Consider the following 20,074-nt stretch of genomic DNA (forward strand, 5'->3'; position numbering starts at 1 on the left):
TTCTTTTCTTGTTTGATGCGTTTCTTCGCAGCGTTAGCTTCCGACTTGAAATAAATTTATTTAAAATAATACATTGTTTTGATATTCAGTTTTTTTTTTCGGGGCTTTTTCACACACGTTTTTACTTAAATTCGTCGTTGGACTGGATTTTTATAAAGTTCAGGGTGCGACTATGTTTTGCGCCAATTAACGAAGTGGGAGTTATATGTTTTTATTATTTATTGGGCAACTCTGCCTGTTGATCGTTTCATATAAACTGAACTTATGATAACTTAAATCCTCCCCACGTAGTCCATGGTTCGGCCAAACGACATTGACAGAATGCTGACTTGGCGCCTCGTGACCGTTCTTAGCTTGGACACCTGGTGCACGCATGCTGGTGTCAGATTACGTCGATCGCCATGTTGCATCGTTGCTATTTTGTACCGCACATATCCGCTCTTGTGACACTCTGTTAATAATTTGTGTTAACCTTTAACTTAATTTGAGCGATGTGAGGGGGTATTAGTGTTTGTAAGGCTTATGTGCCATTTATAATTCCAGCATTATACATGCAGCTAATACATTTTACGATATGATTTCGCACACTGGCCATATAAACTGCAACAAGTAAACCTGTTCATTTATTATTACCAAACATGGCACGTATATAAAATGAAACATGGATAAAGGTATGCAAATAACGGAATCAGAATTTTATAATTTATTGTATTCTTAATTTTTTAAATATTCCTACCAAAACTACAGTTGTCTGTAAATATTTCAGGTGGAACATATATTTTTAAAGATTAATTGATTGATTGTATTTCTGTATTAATACATTTACATCATCTGCAATATCAAATTAGGTGACAGTCTTGTCGCTGTTGCATAAGATATATATGTTGGAAAGATTATTTGTAAATAACTTAATTTATTTGCAAAAATAATCACTTCGAATTTGCAGCATTTCTGCAAATCAGTCGTTTCCCCTGTTCAACATGGATTCGTAAAGAATCGGTCAACTACGACCAATCTGCTTGAGTTTACTTCCTTGGTAAATGATGCTTTCTTTTCGAAAATGCAAACTGATGTCATTTACACTGACTTCAGTAAGGCGTTTGACTCTGTGCACCATGACATTTTACTTTTTAAACTTGACCGAATAGGTTGCCATCCGTCTCTTTTGTTTTGGATTAATTCTTATTTAAAAGGCTGACTTCCTCTAAACGAGATCACGTTACTTCTAGTGCTCCTCAAAGTAGTCATTTTGGATCTTTATTCTTTACTCTTTTTATAAATTATCTCCCCTCTGTTATATTACATGCCCGTATACTAATGTATGCGGACGATGTCAAACATTTTCTATCATGCACTAACCACCTACATCATTCTCGACTACAAGACGATTTGAACGTTATGCAACTTTGGTGTTCGGCCAATCTATTGCATCTAAATTGTTCAAAGTGTATGTTTATGATTTTTAATCGTACTATTCCTTTTCTTTTCAGTTATACAATCGACAATATCCCTTAGCAACGTATACTAACAGTTAAGGATCTAGGCGTTATTTTTGATTCTAAACTCTGTTTCAATCTTCACATAGATACCATTGTTAATGAGGCAAAAGGTGTACTTGGATTCATTAAACGATGGTCTAAAGAGTTTAACGATCCTTTTATAACAAAACTTCTGTACATCTCTCTTGTTCGCCCTATCCTTGAATACTGCTCTTGCATCTGGTCTCCACAGTATAACAACAGCCAGGATCGTATTGAATCTGTTCAGAAGCAATTTCTTAAATTGGGACCCTAATCTTCGGTTGCCGTCCTACTCCAGCAGACTGCTTCTTCTCAACCTTCCGTCGTTAACCAACCGTAGGACAATTCTCGGTGTTGTCCTTCTACATAAGTTGATTATTGGCGAAATAGATTCTCCTTTTCTACTAGGGCGTCTTCAATTCTCTGTTCCGGCTAGACCAACCAGAAATTATCGCCCCTTATTACAATCTACGTGCACAACAGATTACGCTATGCACAATTCTTTTCGCGTGCTATGTAAAAATTATAATAGTTTGCATCACGTTTTCTCTACCGAACTGTATCTACCCCTAATAAAATCGTTGCTTTTAGGATACCTTCGGGAAGTCGCTGACCATTCCCAGCTATGAGCAGGGGCATAGCTTGCCGGACAGGCTGAAAAATTTTCCCCCACCGGGTCGGTGATTTCCCATTACTTTTCTCTTTGTCCTATCTACTTAACACTCTTTATCTGACTTACATTGCTTTACTTTATTAACAATCTTCTACTTTCTTTTTTCCTATTTATTTTATTTTCTTTATTAATATAGCAAATTAAGATTTTTTTTAATTTTACTTGAGATCACTTTTTTCCTACTTGCAACCTTCTGCTTAGATGTAGGCTCTAATAGCGTCACTGACAAAATTAGCTGTGAAAAGGGGCACAGCTGGCCGGACTGGCAAATAAAACACCTCCATCGGTCGGTGAAGCTATTTAGAAAATTGTATCCTTAACTAGGCTTTTAGCATATAATTCTATTATCTATTGTATAATCTATTAAATAATGAGGAAGACACTCGTTTTGTCGACCATTAATAAATAAAAATAAAAAAAATAAAATAAAATGAGTTTCTTATAACGAAGGTACACAACGAGCCACTTGTGTACAAAACTTTACATACAAAATAAATTTTCGATATGTTGAATAATGTAGAAGGTCGGAAACGTAGTGTTCCCGAAAAGTACTTAGCAGCCTATACGGAGTGACCCAAACTAATTTTATGTAGGTAAAGATCAGTCATTAGAACAAATTTTTTTGTATGTATTGCTTTTCTTCCACCTATTGATTATAACGGTAATACACATAAACAATAATCTGGCCTTAAAGCTTAATATCAATCATCTTTTTATCTGATATCGAACATTTTTTCTACAAGACAATTAACCTTTGTCCACTGAACACATTTCTCACACATATCAGAAAATTACACATTTCTGCAAAATGTGTGAAAGCACATTTCACACATCTTTCATAAAAAGGCACTCATTTGAAAAGTGTGTAAATTCACCCATAACATTTCGATGTTTTTGTGATGATTAATCGAGATTTCTATCGATGTTGTGAAAATAGTAAGTATCATAACGATAAGCAGCTGATTATTTAACGAAAGCAAGCGGTAAATTAAAACTAGATATTGAATATAAAAATATTCCCACAGTTTTTAGAGTTTAAACATGGCGAAATGTCGAAAAGAGTACCTAAAATGGAGCCCATACTTCGAGAGCGAAATTTTTGAGTTTTAGAAGAAAAACTTTGCGGCGCTTATGTAAATTAACGAAACTCGATAAGCTGTTTACTAAAAGAAGCGATACTTTTGCCACTCACATGTTACCGTCAACCGGTGAAACACCAATATGAGAAATTGGAAAAGTTACATTTCTTAAACCAGTGGACAGAGGCTAAAAGAAGTAAATTTCCCTTGAGCTCTTTTCGATAGCACGTTGAAAAGTGATAAATACTTGTACAGGCAAATGCATAAAATTACTTGTAAATGTTTGCTGTGGAAACATATCTAGAATATTTTATAACTATGGCAGAGACGAATTTTTGAAATCGATAACTACATAAAATATTGATATGTGTCTGTAGATAGCTACACATATAACTTCTCTTCAAAATTAAATTTGTTTGGATTTTTCATCAAGATGGCTTCTGCAGGTTTGATTTAAACTTAGACATAGTTGATACATGATAGTAATTTGATATATATTCTATTATGGTAGAGTAATTAAACACAAGTAATTTACTGTTTATCCAATGTTTCCTCGTGGCTTGTCTTGACACGTAATGAACACTTCACATAAAAGTGCGTATTTTTCCTTTATATATATGTACATATATATATTTTATTATATATAGATCAATTTTTTTACATATATATATATATATATATATATATATATATATATATATATATATATGTATATATACATATAGATGTCTATATTATATATATATATATTTATATACATGTATATTAAAATAATCATGTTATATTGATTTGTGGTACATATTTAGATATAATATTTGTGTTTATTTTACAAAAAGGGTACATCACACACTACAAAGCAAAAGGTCTAAAAACATATTTATATTTTTATCTTCAGGCAAGAAAGGGAAAAAGAATAAAGGCACTGTTATTTCTTTGCAATCATTTCTCTCCAATGGTGATGCACCGGTGGGAACTACACAAGTTTCAAAAAAGGTTCGAAATTTAGATGGTGATGAGAGTGATGATGGAAGCAACGCGTTACCTTTAGTTTATCAGCTACCCACCGCACCTAGAGCGAATAGAATATTTGATGATGATTCTATCCCTCATAAGCCACCCTTTATAGCGTATATTAACAATTTACCATTTGATGCCAGTGAGGATGATATATACGATTTCTTTGGGCCCATTAATCTAGCTTCATTAAGGCTGCCACGGGACGATGGTGAAACTGGTCGGTCTAGAGGATTTGGCTATGTAGAATTAGAAAATAGGGACGACTTAATAAACGTGCTTAGTTTACCGGATCCGTCAATTAAAGGGCGTCGCATTCGCATTGAACTGTCTAATGAAAATGATCAACAAAACCGTCAAAAAGGTAATCGCCGTTTTGAGGGCTTTGGAAATTCAAGTGAAAATCGGGATTCTGTAAATTGGAGACGAGATAGTCAAAACAACGGAAGTAGTTTCGGTGGATATTCTGGAACTTTCGATCGCAGTTTTAACCGTGAACGGAAATCTTTGACAGAAAGAGAAGATAACAATGCTCCTGGTTCATGGCGAACTAATAGCAGGCAGCCATCCACAGACTTTTCGCCTCCACGAAGAGACCGTGATCAAGCATCTGAGAAATATCGCATCAGAAACGATTCTAATGTACGAGAGGATGCTGCTTCTGAGGAAAGGCCAAAGTTAAATTTAAAACCTCGAACGCTACCATTACCGGAAATAGTAACTAAACCAGATAACGAACATGCTAATGATATCGATACAAAAGTCAATGTTAAGCAAAGTGGTACACCTCTGAATGTATTTGGATCGGCTAAACCAGTAGATACCGCCACAAGAGAACTAGAGATCGAAGAACGTTTAGCAGAAACTCGACGACAAGAAAAAGTTCGTTGTGACGAAGAGGTTATTAATGAAAAGCTGTCGGAAGTTCAACTCGACAAAAATGATAGTGACAATGCCAATGCAGGAACTATAAGCTGGCGCCGTACTCAGGAATTTTCTACAAATGATGATACAAAAGCTAGTCCAGGCGTACAGGGTAACAAACTATTTAATAAATCCACAAATGACAGGTACCACATAATTATTAACCTTTATTTTCAGGTGAACGACGTCGAGAAGATCCAGATTATAATAGATTGAATAAATCACGGGACCGAAATGATAGGTAAATATTTACATATTATCGTCAAGATTTAAATATATATATATAGTTTTTTTATTAAGTAGTATTGACAATTGAAATGGTAGTAAAACTGTCATAATTATTAATAGTATATTTTTTATAGTGATGTGTTTTTATGAGGCAGAGTAGGTTAGCCCAGAAATTGTTTGCGTTTTCACATTCGACAGGACATACAGCATCAAGCACTATGTACAGCTTTAGTATGGAAGCATTCTATCTATTCTATTCTACTGCAAAGAAATAAAGAATTTAACCCAAGTGACTTGCCGATTAAGTAAAAAATTGTACACACTGTGGACATTGACTACGGGTCTTTATTTTTTCTTTGTAGAAGATTTTAGAGTTAAGTAATGATAACTTCGGAGCATATTGTAACTAATATATATCGAATTTGGTCAAGATTTCTTGATAAACAAAAAAGGTTTTCTATAAAAGAACCTTCATCTCGACCGATTGTTCCTATAGCAGCTATAACTCGGGTGTTGATGCTCATCTAGAATATATAAATAAGTTAAACCTGTAACATGCAGTGTTGCGCAAATGAGATGACTGATTATACATAGCTTGACGATAACCGATTTTTTTCAAAAACCTGACAACTTTATTTCTTATAACCATAGCTAGCCCTACGGCCTAAAATTCTGAATACGATGTCACGGAGCGTTGCCCGCAACATTATCGCATACTGAAGCTTGAGCTTCTGGTGTTACTGTGCAATATTCATAGACGTTCTTGATCTATTGCCATGCCGTGATCGGTTTGACAACTTCTATGATGTTCTTTCTATAAGTTACATATTTCATGACAAAATTATAACACCCTCTGCAAGGGTATCTTGTGCATCTTGTGCATTCTTTCGATAATGCCGTTGGCTTGCGGGTATTTTGCCGATTTAAGACTTCAACTGTCTGCCTTAATCGGTAATCATGAAATAAGGTACGCTGCAGTGAGAACTTTATGTACCGTCTCTGAATTTATTTCTGCTGTTGGGACTACAAGCGACCAGCATACGCGTGCACATCAGATTGTACCTGTAATTGTTGGAACGTAGCATGGGGCCAATTTTAGTAAAGTTGATATTTTGGAATTGCTTTTCAGGCAGGTTGAACTTTTAAAGCGCTTGTTGGCATTTATGTCTCTCCAGACGAGACGTCCGGTTATGAATTTCAGTGGTGTACTGTTACTACAGTTCTACACTATTGCAGTGCAATTACTATTGCAGTGAAGAATTCTCAATAAGAACTTATGCCTTCCTGCTTTAAAGCTGTACAGTACAGTGCAGCTGCAACCTTCGACCATATGTGAAAAGTGTTTGGCGAAAAAATCGCCAGCAACTCACGGTAATATATGCTTTGCCCTACTGTAGTTTAGATATCTCAGCGGTTGGAGTGGCCGTTTTACCACTCACTCAAAGCTACGATGATTTTTGTTGCAGTGCCATTTGCTCCGTAAAGATAGTTTGCAGGGTGAACGATGTGATCTGTAAGAGGTGTAATTGAAAGCTCAGCGCATGTGTCCATCAAGTATCTTATTTTTATAGGTTGATCCGTTATAAATAATCGACGACTGATAGCCCCCACTTTGTTTGCCGTTGCTGACAGTGGCTTTAAGTTTTCCGGACTGAGCTTTTTAAAGTCGTGGATTGTCGCATACTGAAGCTTGAGCTTCTGGTGTTACTGTGCAATATTCATAGACGTTCTTGATCTATTGCCATGCCGTGATCGGTTTGACAACTTCTATGATGTTCTTTCTATAAGTTACATATTTCATGACAAAATTATAACACCCTCTGCAAGGGTATAATAAGTTCGAACCGAACCACTTGCAACGCCTACATTTGAGCACTTGTATAAAGAATTTCTTGCAGTTTGCGCTAGCTGGCGCAAACACGTGACCTGCCACAAGTTTTCTGTAATAATTCTTGTGGCATCTCCGACCCCATAAAGTATACATATTCTGATGTTCGTCCCTCCGTATGTATAAACACAAGGAACACTGTTAGCTGTCGGTCCACTTAATCCATACGCAGATTGAGTTTTTTTCCGATAATCGAACACTTACTCCATTTCCAAGCAATCAATGAAAATAGATATCGACATCCAGTAATTTGAGCAAATTGGGTAAGAAATAAGAGCTAGAGTCACCAAATTATATATATCAAGTATCTTTCTTTTTATACCTATCCCCACCTCCCGGCTACCATCGTAGAGCCTTAAATCAAGTTAATAACCCAACTTTTATTGCTCACCAATTTTAGCCACAATTGAAATGCAATTGATTTTCTGAGAATACACAAATCTAAAATAATCTATGGTACAATTAGATATATTGTAGAACATTTCATGAGGAATGGTTAAGAAACACGTGTTTGTGGGATATCTGTTTACATGTACACACATACACATACATGCGCGTCTGCTTCGAATTCTATCAACAACATTGCAATTGAGATTGTTTTGACTACTATTTTAATTCCTTTTTTTTCTCACTACGACTCAATTGTTGGTGTGGCTGTTGAGTAGATGCAGTGGCAAGTGGTGCGGTCTGTCGCGCGCTCAAGTCCATCCAGGGAAGTTATTTATTTTTATTGGTGGTGTGGCTTTTGAGTAGAGCCGCCAGCATATAATGCGGTCAGTTGCGAGTTTAAACCCTGATAACAGAATTTTTTTTTAAATTTATCTTTATTACTTCAAACGAGGGCGTAGCGCGATTTGGGTTTTCTTTAAGCTATTGTTAGGCTTTGAACAAGCATAACAAAGTCAGCTGCATCCAAATAAAAACGCTTTTACTTCAGCTTGAATGTGGAACTATTTTAGATCAGCATCAACAGCCGAGTTTATATGGTCATGTCCGTCTCTCTTTCTGTGCAAAAAAGTATCAGTCTTGAAGCTGTGCATGGGTCCGCTTTTCTGTTGCAAGCAGTACATAGGTGCCAATCCATCGATCGAAAAGTAGGTTCTTGTATGGACCTCTTTTTAGTTTTACTATACTTCCAACATATATGCAAGCTCCTTTTATCACCAAACCACTAAATCAGATAGTTGCCGTAGGAACGTTTAAAGGTCCCTTTGGCAAAAGTTGAGTTTTTCCGTGTCAAAAACTTAATACTTAAACATGCGTTATGTGGCTGTATACCTGTTGGCTGTCTTCGGTGCACAAGAGAGCCCCGCCAATGAGGATCTGGAGAAGATCCTCAGCTCGATGGGCATTGAGTCCGACGCAGAACGTCTCACCCGCATGATCGTGGAGCTGAAGGACAAGAGCATAGACGATCTGATCAAGGAGGGTCACGAGATGCCCGTTGGCGGCGGTGGCGACAAAAAGGAAGCCAAGAAAAAGGCAAAATAAAAGAAGAAAGTGAAGTACGAGTACGAATATGATGGCATGGGCTTTGCTCTCTTATAATAAGCAAACTTCTTCATCGTTTCCAACCATTCGTATATACTGTGTTAACCAACAAAAGCAGTTCTTGAGGACAGCCAGCAGTATTCACACCGTCTGCTTTGCACAGTGGCACACATTGCTTTAAAATGCCGTTAGGAATACGTTCTTGACCACCCAACGGCAAATATACAACCAGCAATAAAGGAGTTAAAAAAAGGTATACGCCTTATATACGTACATACATATATATATTTATAAACAAGAGCTCCCGACTAGAGAATAACCTGAACCCTCTTATGCCAACACCAAATAAATTAGAAAAAAGTTCCCTTGGCAGGGTTCGAACTCGCAACTGACCGCATTACTTGCTGTCGACACTACTCAACAGCCACAACAGCAAAAAAAGAAAACTTTCCTCAGTAGGGTTTGAACTCATGAACGCGCCACTTGCTATGCCTCCACTCAGCAGCCACACCAATAATTAAGTATTTATGATAAGAAAAGGAACTAAAACAGAAAAAAGTCGTAATTACCATGCTGTTAGAATGCAAAGCAGACGCGCATGAATGTGTGTGTGAAAGATTCGCAGGCTGCCCTATCCAATTGCGTAGTTGCATATAACTTTGGTTCTTTCTTAACCGATCTTTATGAACTTTTCTACAGTATATCTTATTGTACCATAGAATATTTGTGTATTCTGAAAAAGTCAATTGAATTTAACTCGTGGCTAAAATTGGTTGGCAATAAAATTTCGGTTATTAACTTGATCTATAGCTCATGGGTGGTAGCGGAAAGGTGACGATAAAAAACAGGATGTCGATATCGATTTTTATCAATTGCTTGGAAACGGAGGAAGTTATCGATTATCGGAAAAAAACTCGATCTGCGCAGGCACTAGGAGGACATCTAAATTTGAATCTTAAATTTCAAGTCTCTAGCTCTTATAGATTCGGAGATCCTTGCGTTTATACATACGTACGGACGGACAGACAGACGGACATGGCTAGATCGACTCGGCTATTGATGCTGATCAGGAATATATATATTTTATGGAATCGGAGATGGTTCCATCTGCATGCTACATACATTTGCATTTTGCACAAATAGAATATACCCTTTTAACCCATTTTCAATGGGTTCAGGGTATAAAAATATATTGCAAACTATTTTGTGGTCGAAGATCAAACTCTGCATTTACGAATTTCACTTTTGTCACGTATCTGCCAAAGGCGTGTCAAAGATTTCCTTCTTTTCTCAGTTGTCGATGTTAGCTGCAGGAGGAGATAATGTTGCATCTTGTACGTCTAAGTTGCCTTAACTCGGTCGAAAGTGAGAGTCGTTAATATCGAGATATGGCTTCATCGCGTAGGAAAATTTGTGTACATGTTTGAAATCGTTTTGGCCAAGTAGTACAATGGGAAGGCTATCGATTCAGTTAATATGGTATTTGATCTTCAGGCGATCTTGAGCCTCTTGTGCATTCTTTCTATAATGCCGTTGGCTTGCGGGTATTTTGCCGATTTAAGACTTCAACTGTCTGCCTTAATCGGTAATCATGAAATAAGGTACGCTGCAGTGAGAACTTTATGTACCGTCTCTGAATTTATTTCTGCTGTTGGGACTACAAGCGACCAGCATACGCGTGCACATCAGATTGTACCTGTAATTGTTGGAACGTAGCATGGGGCCAATTTTAGTAAAGTTGATATTTTTGAATCGCTTTTCAGGCAGGTTGAACTTTTAAAGCGCTTGTTGGCATTTATGTCTTTCCAGACGAGACGTCCGGTTATGATTTTCAGTGGTGTACTGTTACTACAGTTCTACACTATTGCAGTGCAATTACTATTGCAGTGAAGAATTCTCAATAAGAACTTATGCCTTCCTGCTTTAAAGCTGTACAGTACAGTGCAGCTGCAACCTTCGACCATATGTGAAAAGTGTTTGGCGAAAAAATCGCCAGCAACTCACGGTAATATATGCTTTGCCCTACTGTAGTTTAGATATCTCAGCGGTTGGAGTGGCCGTTTCACCACTCACTCAAAGCTACGATGATTTTTGTTGCAGTGCCATTTGCTCCGTAAAGATAGTTTGCAGGGTGAACGATGTGATCTGTAAGAGGTGTAATTGAAAGCTCAGCGCATGTGTCCATCAAGTATCTTATTTTTATAGGTTGATCCGTTATAAATAATCGACGACTGATAGCCCCCACTTTGTTTGCCGTTGCTGACAGTGGCTTTAAGTTTTCCGGACTGAGCTTTTTAAAGTCGTGGATTGTCGCATACTGAAGCTTGAGCTTCTGGTGTTACTGTGCAATATTCATAGACGTTCTTGATCTATTGCCATGCCGTGATCGGTTTGACAACTTCTATGATGTTCTTTCTATAAGTTACATATTTCATGACAAAATTATAACACCCTCTGCAAGGGTATAATAAGTTCGAACCGAACCACTTGCAACGCCTACATTTGAGCACTTGTATAAAGAATTTCTTGCAGTTTGCGCTAGCTGGCGCAAACACGTGACCTGCCACAAGTTTTCTGTAATAATTCTTGTGGCATCTCCGACCCCATAAAGTATACATATTCTGATGTTCGTCCCTCCGTATGTATAAACACAAGGAACACTGTTAGCTGTCGGTCGTAATCGAACACTTACTCCATTTCCAAGCAATCAATGAAAATAGATATCGACATCCAGTAATTTGAGCAAATTGGGTAAGAAATAAGAGCTAGAGTCACCAAATTATATATATCAAGTATCTTTCTTTTTATACCTATCCCCACCTCCCCGCTACCATCGTAGAGCCTTAAATCAAGTTAATAACCCAACTTTTATTGCTCACCAATTTTAGCCACAATTGAAATGCAATTGATTTTCTGAGAATACACAAATCTAAAATAATCTATGGTACAATTAGATATATTGTAGAACATTTCATGAGGAATGGTTAAGAAACACGTGTTTGTGGAATATCTGTTTACATGTACACACATACACATACATGCGCGTCTGCTTCGAATTCTATCAACAACATTGCAATTGAGATTGTTTTGACTACTATTTTAATTCCTTTTTTTTCTCAATACGACTCAATTGTTGGTGTGGCTGTTGAGTAGATGCAGTGGCAAGTGGTGCGGTCTGTCGCGCGCTCAAGTCCATCCAGGGAAGTTATTTATTTTTATTGGTGGTGTGGCTTTTGAGTAGAGCCGCCAGCATATAATGCGGTCAGTTGCGAGTTTAAACCCTGATAACAGAATTTTTTTTTAAATTTATCTTTATTACTTCAAACGAGGGCGTAGCGCGATTTGGGTTTTCTTTAAGCTATTGTTAGGCTTTGAACAAGCATAACAAAGTCAGCTGCATCCAAATAAAAACGCTTTTACTTCAGCTTGAATGTGGAACTATTTTAGATCAGCATCAACAGCCGAGTTTATATGGTCATGTCCGTCTCTCTTTCTGTGCAAAAAAGTATCAGTCTTGAAGCTGTGCATAGGATCGCTTTTCTGTTGCAAGCAGTACATAGGTGCCAATCCATCGATCGAAAAGTAGGTTCTTGTATGGACCTCTTTTTAGTTTTACTATACTTCCAACATATATGCAAGCTCCTTTTATCACCAAACCACTAAATCAGATAGTTGCCGTAGGAACGTTTAAAGGTCCCTTTGGCAAAAGTTGAGTTTTTCCGTGTCAAAAACTTAATACTTAAACATGCGTTATGTGGCTGTATACCTGTTGGCTGTCTTCGGTGCACAAGAGAGCCCCGCCAATGAGGATCTGGAGAAGATCCTCAGCTCGATGGGCATTGAGTCCGACGCAGAACGTCTCACCCGCATGATCGTGGAGCTGAAGGACAAGAGCATAGACGATCTGATCAAGGAGGGTCACGAGATGCCCGTTGGCGGCGGTGGCGACAAAAAGGAAGCCAAGAAAAAGGCAAAATAAAAGAAGAAAGTGAAGTACGAGTACGAATATGATGGCATGGGCTTTGCTCTCTTATAATAAGCAAACTTCTTCATCGTTTCCAACCAATCGTATATACTGTGTTAATCAACAAAAGCAGTTCTTGAGGACAGCCAGCAGTATTCACACCGTCTGATTTGCACAGTGGCACACATTGCTTTAAAATGCCGTTAGGAATACGTTCTTGACCACCCAACGGCAAATATACAACCAGCAATAAAAGAGTTAAAAAAAGGTATACGCCTTATATACGTACATACATATATATATTTATAAACAAGTAAGAGCTCCCGACTAGAGAATAACCTGAACCCTCTTATGCCAACACCAAATAAATTAGAAAAAAGTTCCCTTGGCAGGGTTCGAACTCGCAACTGACCGCATTACTTGCTGTCGACACTACTCAACAGCCACAACAGCAAAAAAAGAAAACTTTCCTCAGTAGGGTTTGAACTCATGAACGCGCCACTTGCTATGCCTCCACTCAGCAGCCACACCAATAATTAAGTATTTATGATAAGAAAAGGAACTAAAACAGAAAAAAGTCGTAATTACCATGCTGTTAGAATGCAAAGCAGACGCGCATGAATGTGTGTGTGAAAGATTCGCAGGCTGCCCTATCCAATTGCGTAGTTGCATATAACTTTGGTTCTTTCTTAACCGATCTTTATGAACTTTTCTACAGTATATCTTATTGTACCATAGAATATTTGTGTATTCTGAAAAAGTCAATTGAATTTAACTCGTGGCTAAAATTGGTTGGCAATAAAATTTCGGTTATTAACTTGATCTATAGCTCATGGGTGGTAGCGGAAAGGTGACGATAAAAAACAGGATGTCGATATCGATTTTTATCAATTGCTTGGAAACGGAGGAAGTTATCGATTATCGGAAAAAAACTCGATCTGCGCAGGCACTAGGAGGACATCTAAATTTGAATCTTAAATTTCAAGTCTCTAGCTCTTATAGATTCGGAGATCCTTGCGTTTATACATACGTACGGACGGACAGACAGACGGACATGGCTAGATCGACTCGGCTATTGATGCTGATCAGGAATATATATATTTTATGGAATCGGAGATGGTTCCATCTGCATGCTACATACATTTGCATTTTGCACAAATAGAATATACCCTTTTAACCCATTTTCAATGGGTTCAGGGTATAAAAATATATTGCAAACTATTTTGTGGTCGAAGATCAAACACTGCATTTACGAATTTCACTTTTGTCACGTATCTGCCAAAGGCGTGTCAAAGATTTCCTTCTTTTCTCAGTTGTCGATGTTAGTTGCAGGAGGAGATAATGTTGCATCTTGTACGTCTAAGTTGCCTTAACTCGGTCGAAAGTGAGAGTCGTTAATATGTACATGTTTGAAATCGTTTTGGCCAAGTAGTACAATGGGAAGGCTATCGATTCAGTTAATATGGTATTTGATCTTCAGGCGATCTTGAGCCTCTTGTGCATTCTTTCTATAATGCCGTTGGCTTGCGGGTATTTTGCCGATTTAAGACTTCAACTGTCTGCCTTAATCGGTAATCATGAAATAAGGTACGCTGCAGTGAGAACTTTATGTACCGTCTCTGAATTTATTTCTGCTGTTGGGACTACAAGCGACCAGCATACGCGTGCACATCAGATTGTACCTGTAATTGTTGGAACGTAGCATGGGGCCAATTTTAGTAAAGTTGATATTTTTGAATCGCTTTTCAGGCAGGTTGAACTTTTAAAGCGCTTGTTGGCATTTATGTCTCTCCAGACGAGACGTCCGGTTATGAATTTCAGTGGTGTACTGTTACTACAGTTCTACACTATTGCAGTGCAATTACTATTGCAGTGAAGAATTCTCAATAAGAACTTATGCCTTCCTGCTTTAAAGCTGTACAGTACAGTGCAGCTGCAACCTTCGACCATATGTGAAAAGTGTTTGGCGAAAAAATCGCCAGCAACTCACGGTAATATATGCTTTGCCCTACTGTAGTTTAGATATCTCAGCGGTTGGAGTGGCCGTTTCACCACTCACTCAAAGCTACGATGATTTTTGTTGCAGTGCCATTTGCTCCGTAAAGATAGTTTGCAGGGTGAACGATGTGATCTGTAAGAGGTGTAATTGAAAGCTCAGCGCATGTGTCCATCAAGTATCTTATTTTTATAGGTTGATCCGTTATAAATAATCGACGACTGATAGCCCTCACTTTGTTTGCCGTTGCTGACAGTGGCTTTAAGTTTTCCGGTCTGAGCTTTTTAAAGTCGTGGATTGTCGCATACTGAAGCTTGAGCTTCTGGTGTTACTGTGCAATATTCATAGACGCTCTTGATCTATTGCCATGCCGTGATCGGTTTGACAACTTCTATGATGTTCTTTCTATAAGTTACATATTTCATGACAAAATTATAAAACCCTCTGCAAGGGTATAATAAGTTCGAACCGAACCACTTGCAACGCCTACATTTGAGCACTTGTATAAAGAATTTCTTGCAGTTTGCGCTAGCTGGCACAAACACGTGACCTGCCACAAGTTTTCTGTAATAATTCATGTGGCATCTCCGACCCCATAAAGTATACATATTCTGATGTTCGTCCCTCCGTATGTATAAACACAAGGAGCACTGTTAGCTGTCGGTCCACTTAATCCATACGCAGATTGAGTTTTTTTCCGATAATCGAACACTTACTCCATTTCCAAGCAATCAATGAAAATAGATATCGACATCCAGTAATTTGAGCAAATTGGGTAAGAAATAAGAGCTAGAGTCACCAAATTATATATATCAAGTATCTTTCTTTTTATACCTATCCCCACCTCCCCGCTACCATCGTAGAGCCTTAAATCAAGTTAATAACCCAACTTTTATTGCTCACCAATTTTAGCCACAATTGAAATGCAATTGATTTTCTGAGAATACACAAATAATCTATGGTACAATTAGATATATTGTAGAACATTTCATGATGAATGGTTAAGAAACACGTGTTTGTGGAATATCTGTTTACATGTACACACATACACATACATGCGCGTCTGCTTCGAATTCTATCAACAACATTGCAATTGAGATTGTTTTGACTACTATTTTAATTCCTTTTTTTTCTCAATACGACTCAATTGTTGGTGTGGCTGTTGAGTAGATGCAGTGGCAAGTGGTGCGGTCTGTCGCGCGCTCAAGTCCATCCAGGGAAGTTATTTATTTTTATTGGTGGTGTGGCTTTTGAGTAGAGCCGCCAGCATATAATGCGGTCAGTTGCGAGTTTAAACCCTGATAACAGAATTTTTTTTTAAATTTATCTTTATTACTTCAAAAGAGGGCGTAGCGCGATTTGGGTTTTCTTTAAGCTATTGTTAGGCTTTGAACAAGCATAACAAAGTCAGCTGCATCCAAATAAAAACGCTTTTACTTCAGCTTGAATGTGGAACTATTTTAGATCAGCATCAACAGCCGAGTTTATATGGTCATGTCCGTCTCTCTTTCTGTGCAAAAAAGTATCAGTCTTGAAGCTGTGCATAGGATCGCTTTTCTGTTGCAAGCAGTACATAGGTGCCAATCCATCGATCGAAAAGTAGGTTCTTGTATGGACCTCTTTTTAGTTTTACTATACTTCCAACATATATGCAAGCTCCTTTTATCACCAAACCACTAAATCAGATAGTTGCCGTAGGAACGTTTAAAGGTCCCTTTGGCAAAAGTTGAGTTTTTCCGTGTCAAAAACTTAATACTTAAACATGCGTTATGTGGCTGTATACCTGTTGGCTGTCTTCGGTGCACAAGAGAGCCCCGCCAATGAGGATCTGGAGAAGATCCTCAGCTCGATGGGCATTGAGTCCGACGCAGAACGTCTCACCCGCATGATCGTGGAGCTGAAGGACAAGAGCATAGACGATCTGATCAAGGAGGGTCACGAGATGCCCGTTGGCGGCGGTGGCGACAAAAAGGAAGCCAAGAAAAAGGCAAAATAAAAGAAGAAAGTGAAGTACGAGTACGAATATGATGGCATGGGCTTTGCTCTCTTATAATAAGCAAACTTCTTCATCGTTTCCAACCAATCGTATATACTGTGTTAATCAACAAAAGCAGTTCTTGAGGACAGCCAGCAGTATTCACACCGTCTGATTTGCACAGTGGCACACATTGCTTTAAAATGCCGTTAGGAATACGTTCTTGACCACCCAACGGCAAATATACAACCAGCAATAAAAGAGTTAAAAAAAGGTATACGCCTTATATACGTACATACATATATATATTTATAAACAAGTAAGAGCTCCCGACTAGAGAATAACCTGAACCCTCTTATGCCAACACCAAATAAATTAGAAAAAAGTTCCCTTGGCAGGGTTCGAACTCGCAACTGACCGCATTACTTGCTGTCGACACTACTCAACAGCCACAACAGCAAAAAAAGAAAACTTTCCTCAGTAGGGTTTGAACTCATGAACGCGCCACTTGCTATGCCTCCACTCAGCAGCCACACCAATAATTAAGTATTTATGATAAGAAAAGGAACTAAAACAGAAAAAAGTCGTAATTACCATGCTGTTAGAATGCAAAGCAGACGCGCATGAATGTGTGTGTGAAAGATTCGCAGGCTGCCCTATCCAATTGCGTAGTTGCATATAACTTTGGTTCTTTCTTAACCGATCTTTATGAACTTTTCTACAGTATATCTTATTGTACCATAGAATATTTGTGTATTCTGAAAAAGTCAATTGAATTTAACTCGTGGCTAAAATTGGTTGGCAATAAAATTTCGGTTATTAACTTGATCTATAGCTCATGGGTGGTAGCGGAAAGGTGACGATAAAAAACAGGATGTCGATATCGATTTTTATCAATTGCTTGGAAACGGAGGAAGTTATCGATTATCGGAAAAAAACTCGATCTGCGCAGGCACTAGGAGGACATCTAAATTTGAATCTTAAATTTCAAGTCTCTAGCTCTTATAGATTCGGAGATCCTTGCGTTTATACATACGTACGGACGGACAGACAGACGGACATGGCTAGATCGACTCGGCTATTGATGCTGATCAGGAATATATATATTTTATGGAATCGGAGATGGTTCCATCTGCATGCTACATACATTTGCATTTTGCACAAATAGAATATACCCTTTTAACCCATTTTCAATGGGTTCAGGGTATAAAAATATATTGCAAACTATTTTGTGGTCGAAGATCAAACACTGCATTTACGAATTTCACTTTTGTCACGTATCTGCCAAAGGCGTGTCAAAGATTTCCTTCTTTTCTCAGTTGTCGATGTTAGTTGCAGGAGGAGATAATGTTGCATCTTGTACGTCTAAGTTGCCTTAACTCGGTCGAAAGTGAGAGTCGTTAATATGTACATGTTTGAAATCGTTTTGGCCAAGTAGTACAATGGGAAGGCTATCGATTCAGTTAATATGGTATTTGATCTTCAGGCGATCTTGAGCCTCTTGTGCATTCTTTCTATAATGCCGTTGGCTTGCGGGTATTTTGCCGATTTAAGACTTCAACTGTCTGCCTTAATCGGTAATCATGAAATAAGGTACGCTGCAGTGAGAACTTTATGTACCGTCTCTGAATTTATTTCTGCTGTTGGGACTACAAGCGACCAGCATACGCGTGCACATCAGATTGTACCTGTAATTGTTGGAACGTAGCATGGGGCCAATTTTAGTAAAGTTGATATTTTTGAATCGCTTTTCAGGCAGGTTGAACTTTTAAAGCGCTTGTTGGCATTTATGTCTCTCCAGACGAGACGTCCGGTTATGAATTTCAGTGGTGTACTGTTACTACAGTTCTACACTATTGCAGTGCAATTACTATTGCAGTGAAGAATTCTCAATAAGAACTTATGCCTTCCTGCTTTAAAGCTGTACAGTACAGTGCAGCTGCAACCTTCGACCATATGTGAAAAGTGTTTGGCGAAAAAATCGCCAGCAACTCACGGTAATATATGCTTTGCCCTACTGTAGTTTAGATATCTCAGCGGTTGGAGTGGCCGTTTCACCACTCACTCAAAGCTACGATGATTTTTGTTGCAGTGCCATTTGCTCCGTAAAGATAGTTTGCAGGGTGAACGATGTGATCTGTAAGAGGTGTAATTGAAAGCTCAGCGCATGTGTCCATCAAGTATCTTATTTTTATAGGTTGATCCGTTATAAATAATCGACGACTGATAGCCCTCACTTTGTTTGCCGTTGCTGACAGTGGCTTTAAGTTTTCCGGTCTGAGCTTTTTAAAGTCGTGGATTGTCGCATACTGAAGCTTGAGCTTCTGGTGTTACTGTGCAATATTCATAGACGCTCTTGATCTATTGCCATGCCGTGATCGGTTTGACAACTTCTATGATGTTCTTTCTATAAGTTACATATTTCATGACAAAATTATAAAACCCTCTGCAAGGGTATAATAAGTTCGAACCGAACCACTTGCAACGCCTACATTTGAGCACTTGTATAAAGAATTTCTTGCAGTTTGCGCTAGCTGGCACAAACACGTGACCTGCCACAAGTTTTCTGTAATAATTCATGTGGCATCTCCGACCCCATAAAGTATACATATTCTGATGTTCGTCCCTCCGTATGTATAAACACAAGGAGCACTGTTAGCTGTCGGTCCACTTAATCCATACGCAGATTGAGTTTTTTTCCGATAATCGAACACTTACTCCATTTCCAAGCAATCAATGAAAATAGATATCGACATCCAGTAATTTGAGCAAATTGGGTAAGAAATAAGAGCTAGAGTCACCAAATTATATATATCAAGTATCTTTCTTTTTATACCTATCCCCACCTCCCCGCTACCATCGTAGAGCCTTAAATCAAGTTAATAACCCAACTTTTATTGCTCACCAATTTTAGCCACAATTGAAATGCAATTGATTTTCTGAGAATACACAAATAATCTATGGTACAATTAGATATATTGTAGAACATTTCATGATGAATGGTTAAGAAACACGTGTTTGTGGAATATCTGTTTACATGTACACACATACACATACATGCGCGTCTGCTTCGAATTCTATCAACAACATTGCAATTGAGATTGTTTTGACTACTATTTTAATTCCTTTTTTTTCTCAATACGACTCAATTGTTGGTGTGGCTGTTGAGTAGATGCAGTGGCAAGTGGTGCGGTCTGTCGCGCGCTCAAGTCCATCCAGGGAAGTTATTTATTTTTATTGGTGGTGTGGCTTTTGAGGTGAGCCGCCAGCATATAATGCGGTCAGTTGCGAGTTTAAACCCTGATAACAGAATTTTTTTTTA

At 38.2% G+C, this 20,074-nt stretch overlaps 3 protein-coding genes and 1 pseudogene across 5 annotated transcripts in view; all 4 read left to right on the forward strand.

The window, feature by feature from the left end:
* Positions 1 to 3,565: 3,565 nt before the first annotated feature.
* eIF4B (eukaryotic translation initiation factor 4B) overlaps positions 3,566 to 20,074 on the forward strand; it is a 32,995-nt gene continuing 16,486 nt past the window's right edge. The window contains exons 1-3 of one of the 3 annotated variants that reach the window (XM_015169306.3): positions 3,566 to 3,718; positions 4,168 to 5,322; positions 5,388 to 5,451. In XM_015169306.3, coding sequence (XP_015024792.2) covers positions 3,706 to 3,718; positions 4,168 to 5,322; positions 5,388 to 5,451 — 1,232 coding nt within the window. In that variant the 5' untranslated portion in view covers positions 3,566 to 3,705. Of the gene's footprint in view, positions 3,719 to 3,777; positions 3,867 to 4,167; positions 5,323 to 5,387; positions 5,452 to 20,074 lie in introns of those variants that run through there. The other 2 variants (XM_070210801.1, XM_032440778.2) reach the window with 2 other exon arrangements.
* Positions 5,483 to 8,874, forward strand: LOC6635238 (large ribosomal subunit protein P2-like; annotated as a pseudogene).
* LOC138911489 (large ribosomal subunit protein P2-like) lies at positions 12,558 to 16,092 on the forward strand. Its single transcript, XM_070210802.1, has one exon. The coding sequence runs from the start codon at positions 12,563 to 12,565 to the stop codon at positions 12,794 to 12,796; it is 234 nt and encodes a 77-aa protein (XP_070066903.1). The 5' UTR covers positions 12,558 to 12,562; the 3' UTR covers positions 12,797 to 16,092.
* On the forward strand, positions 16,119 to 19,991 carry LOC138911490 (large ribosomal subunit protein P2-like). The gene has a single exon (XM_070210803.1). The coding sequence runs from the start codon at positions 16,540 to 16,542 to the stop codon at positions 16,771 to 16,773; it is 234 nt and encodes a 77-aa protein (XP_070066904.1). The 5' UTR covers positions 16,119 to 16,539; the 3' UTR covers positions 16,774 to 19,991.

The sequence above is a fragment of the Drosophila virilis genome, unplaced genomic scaffold, assembly GCF_030788295.1.
Source record: "Drosophila virilis strain 15010-1051.87 unplaced genomic scaffold, Dvir_AGI_RSII-ME tig00001170, whole genome shotgun sequence".
Lineage (NCBI taxonomy): Eukaryota > Metazoa > Arthropoda > Insecta > Diptera > Drosophilidae > Drosophila > Drosophila virilis.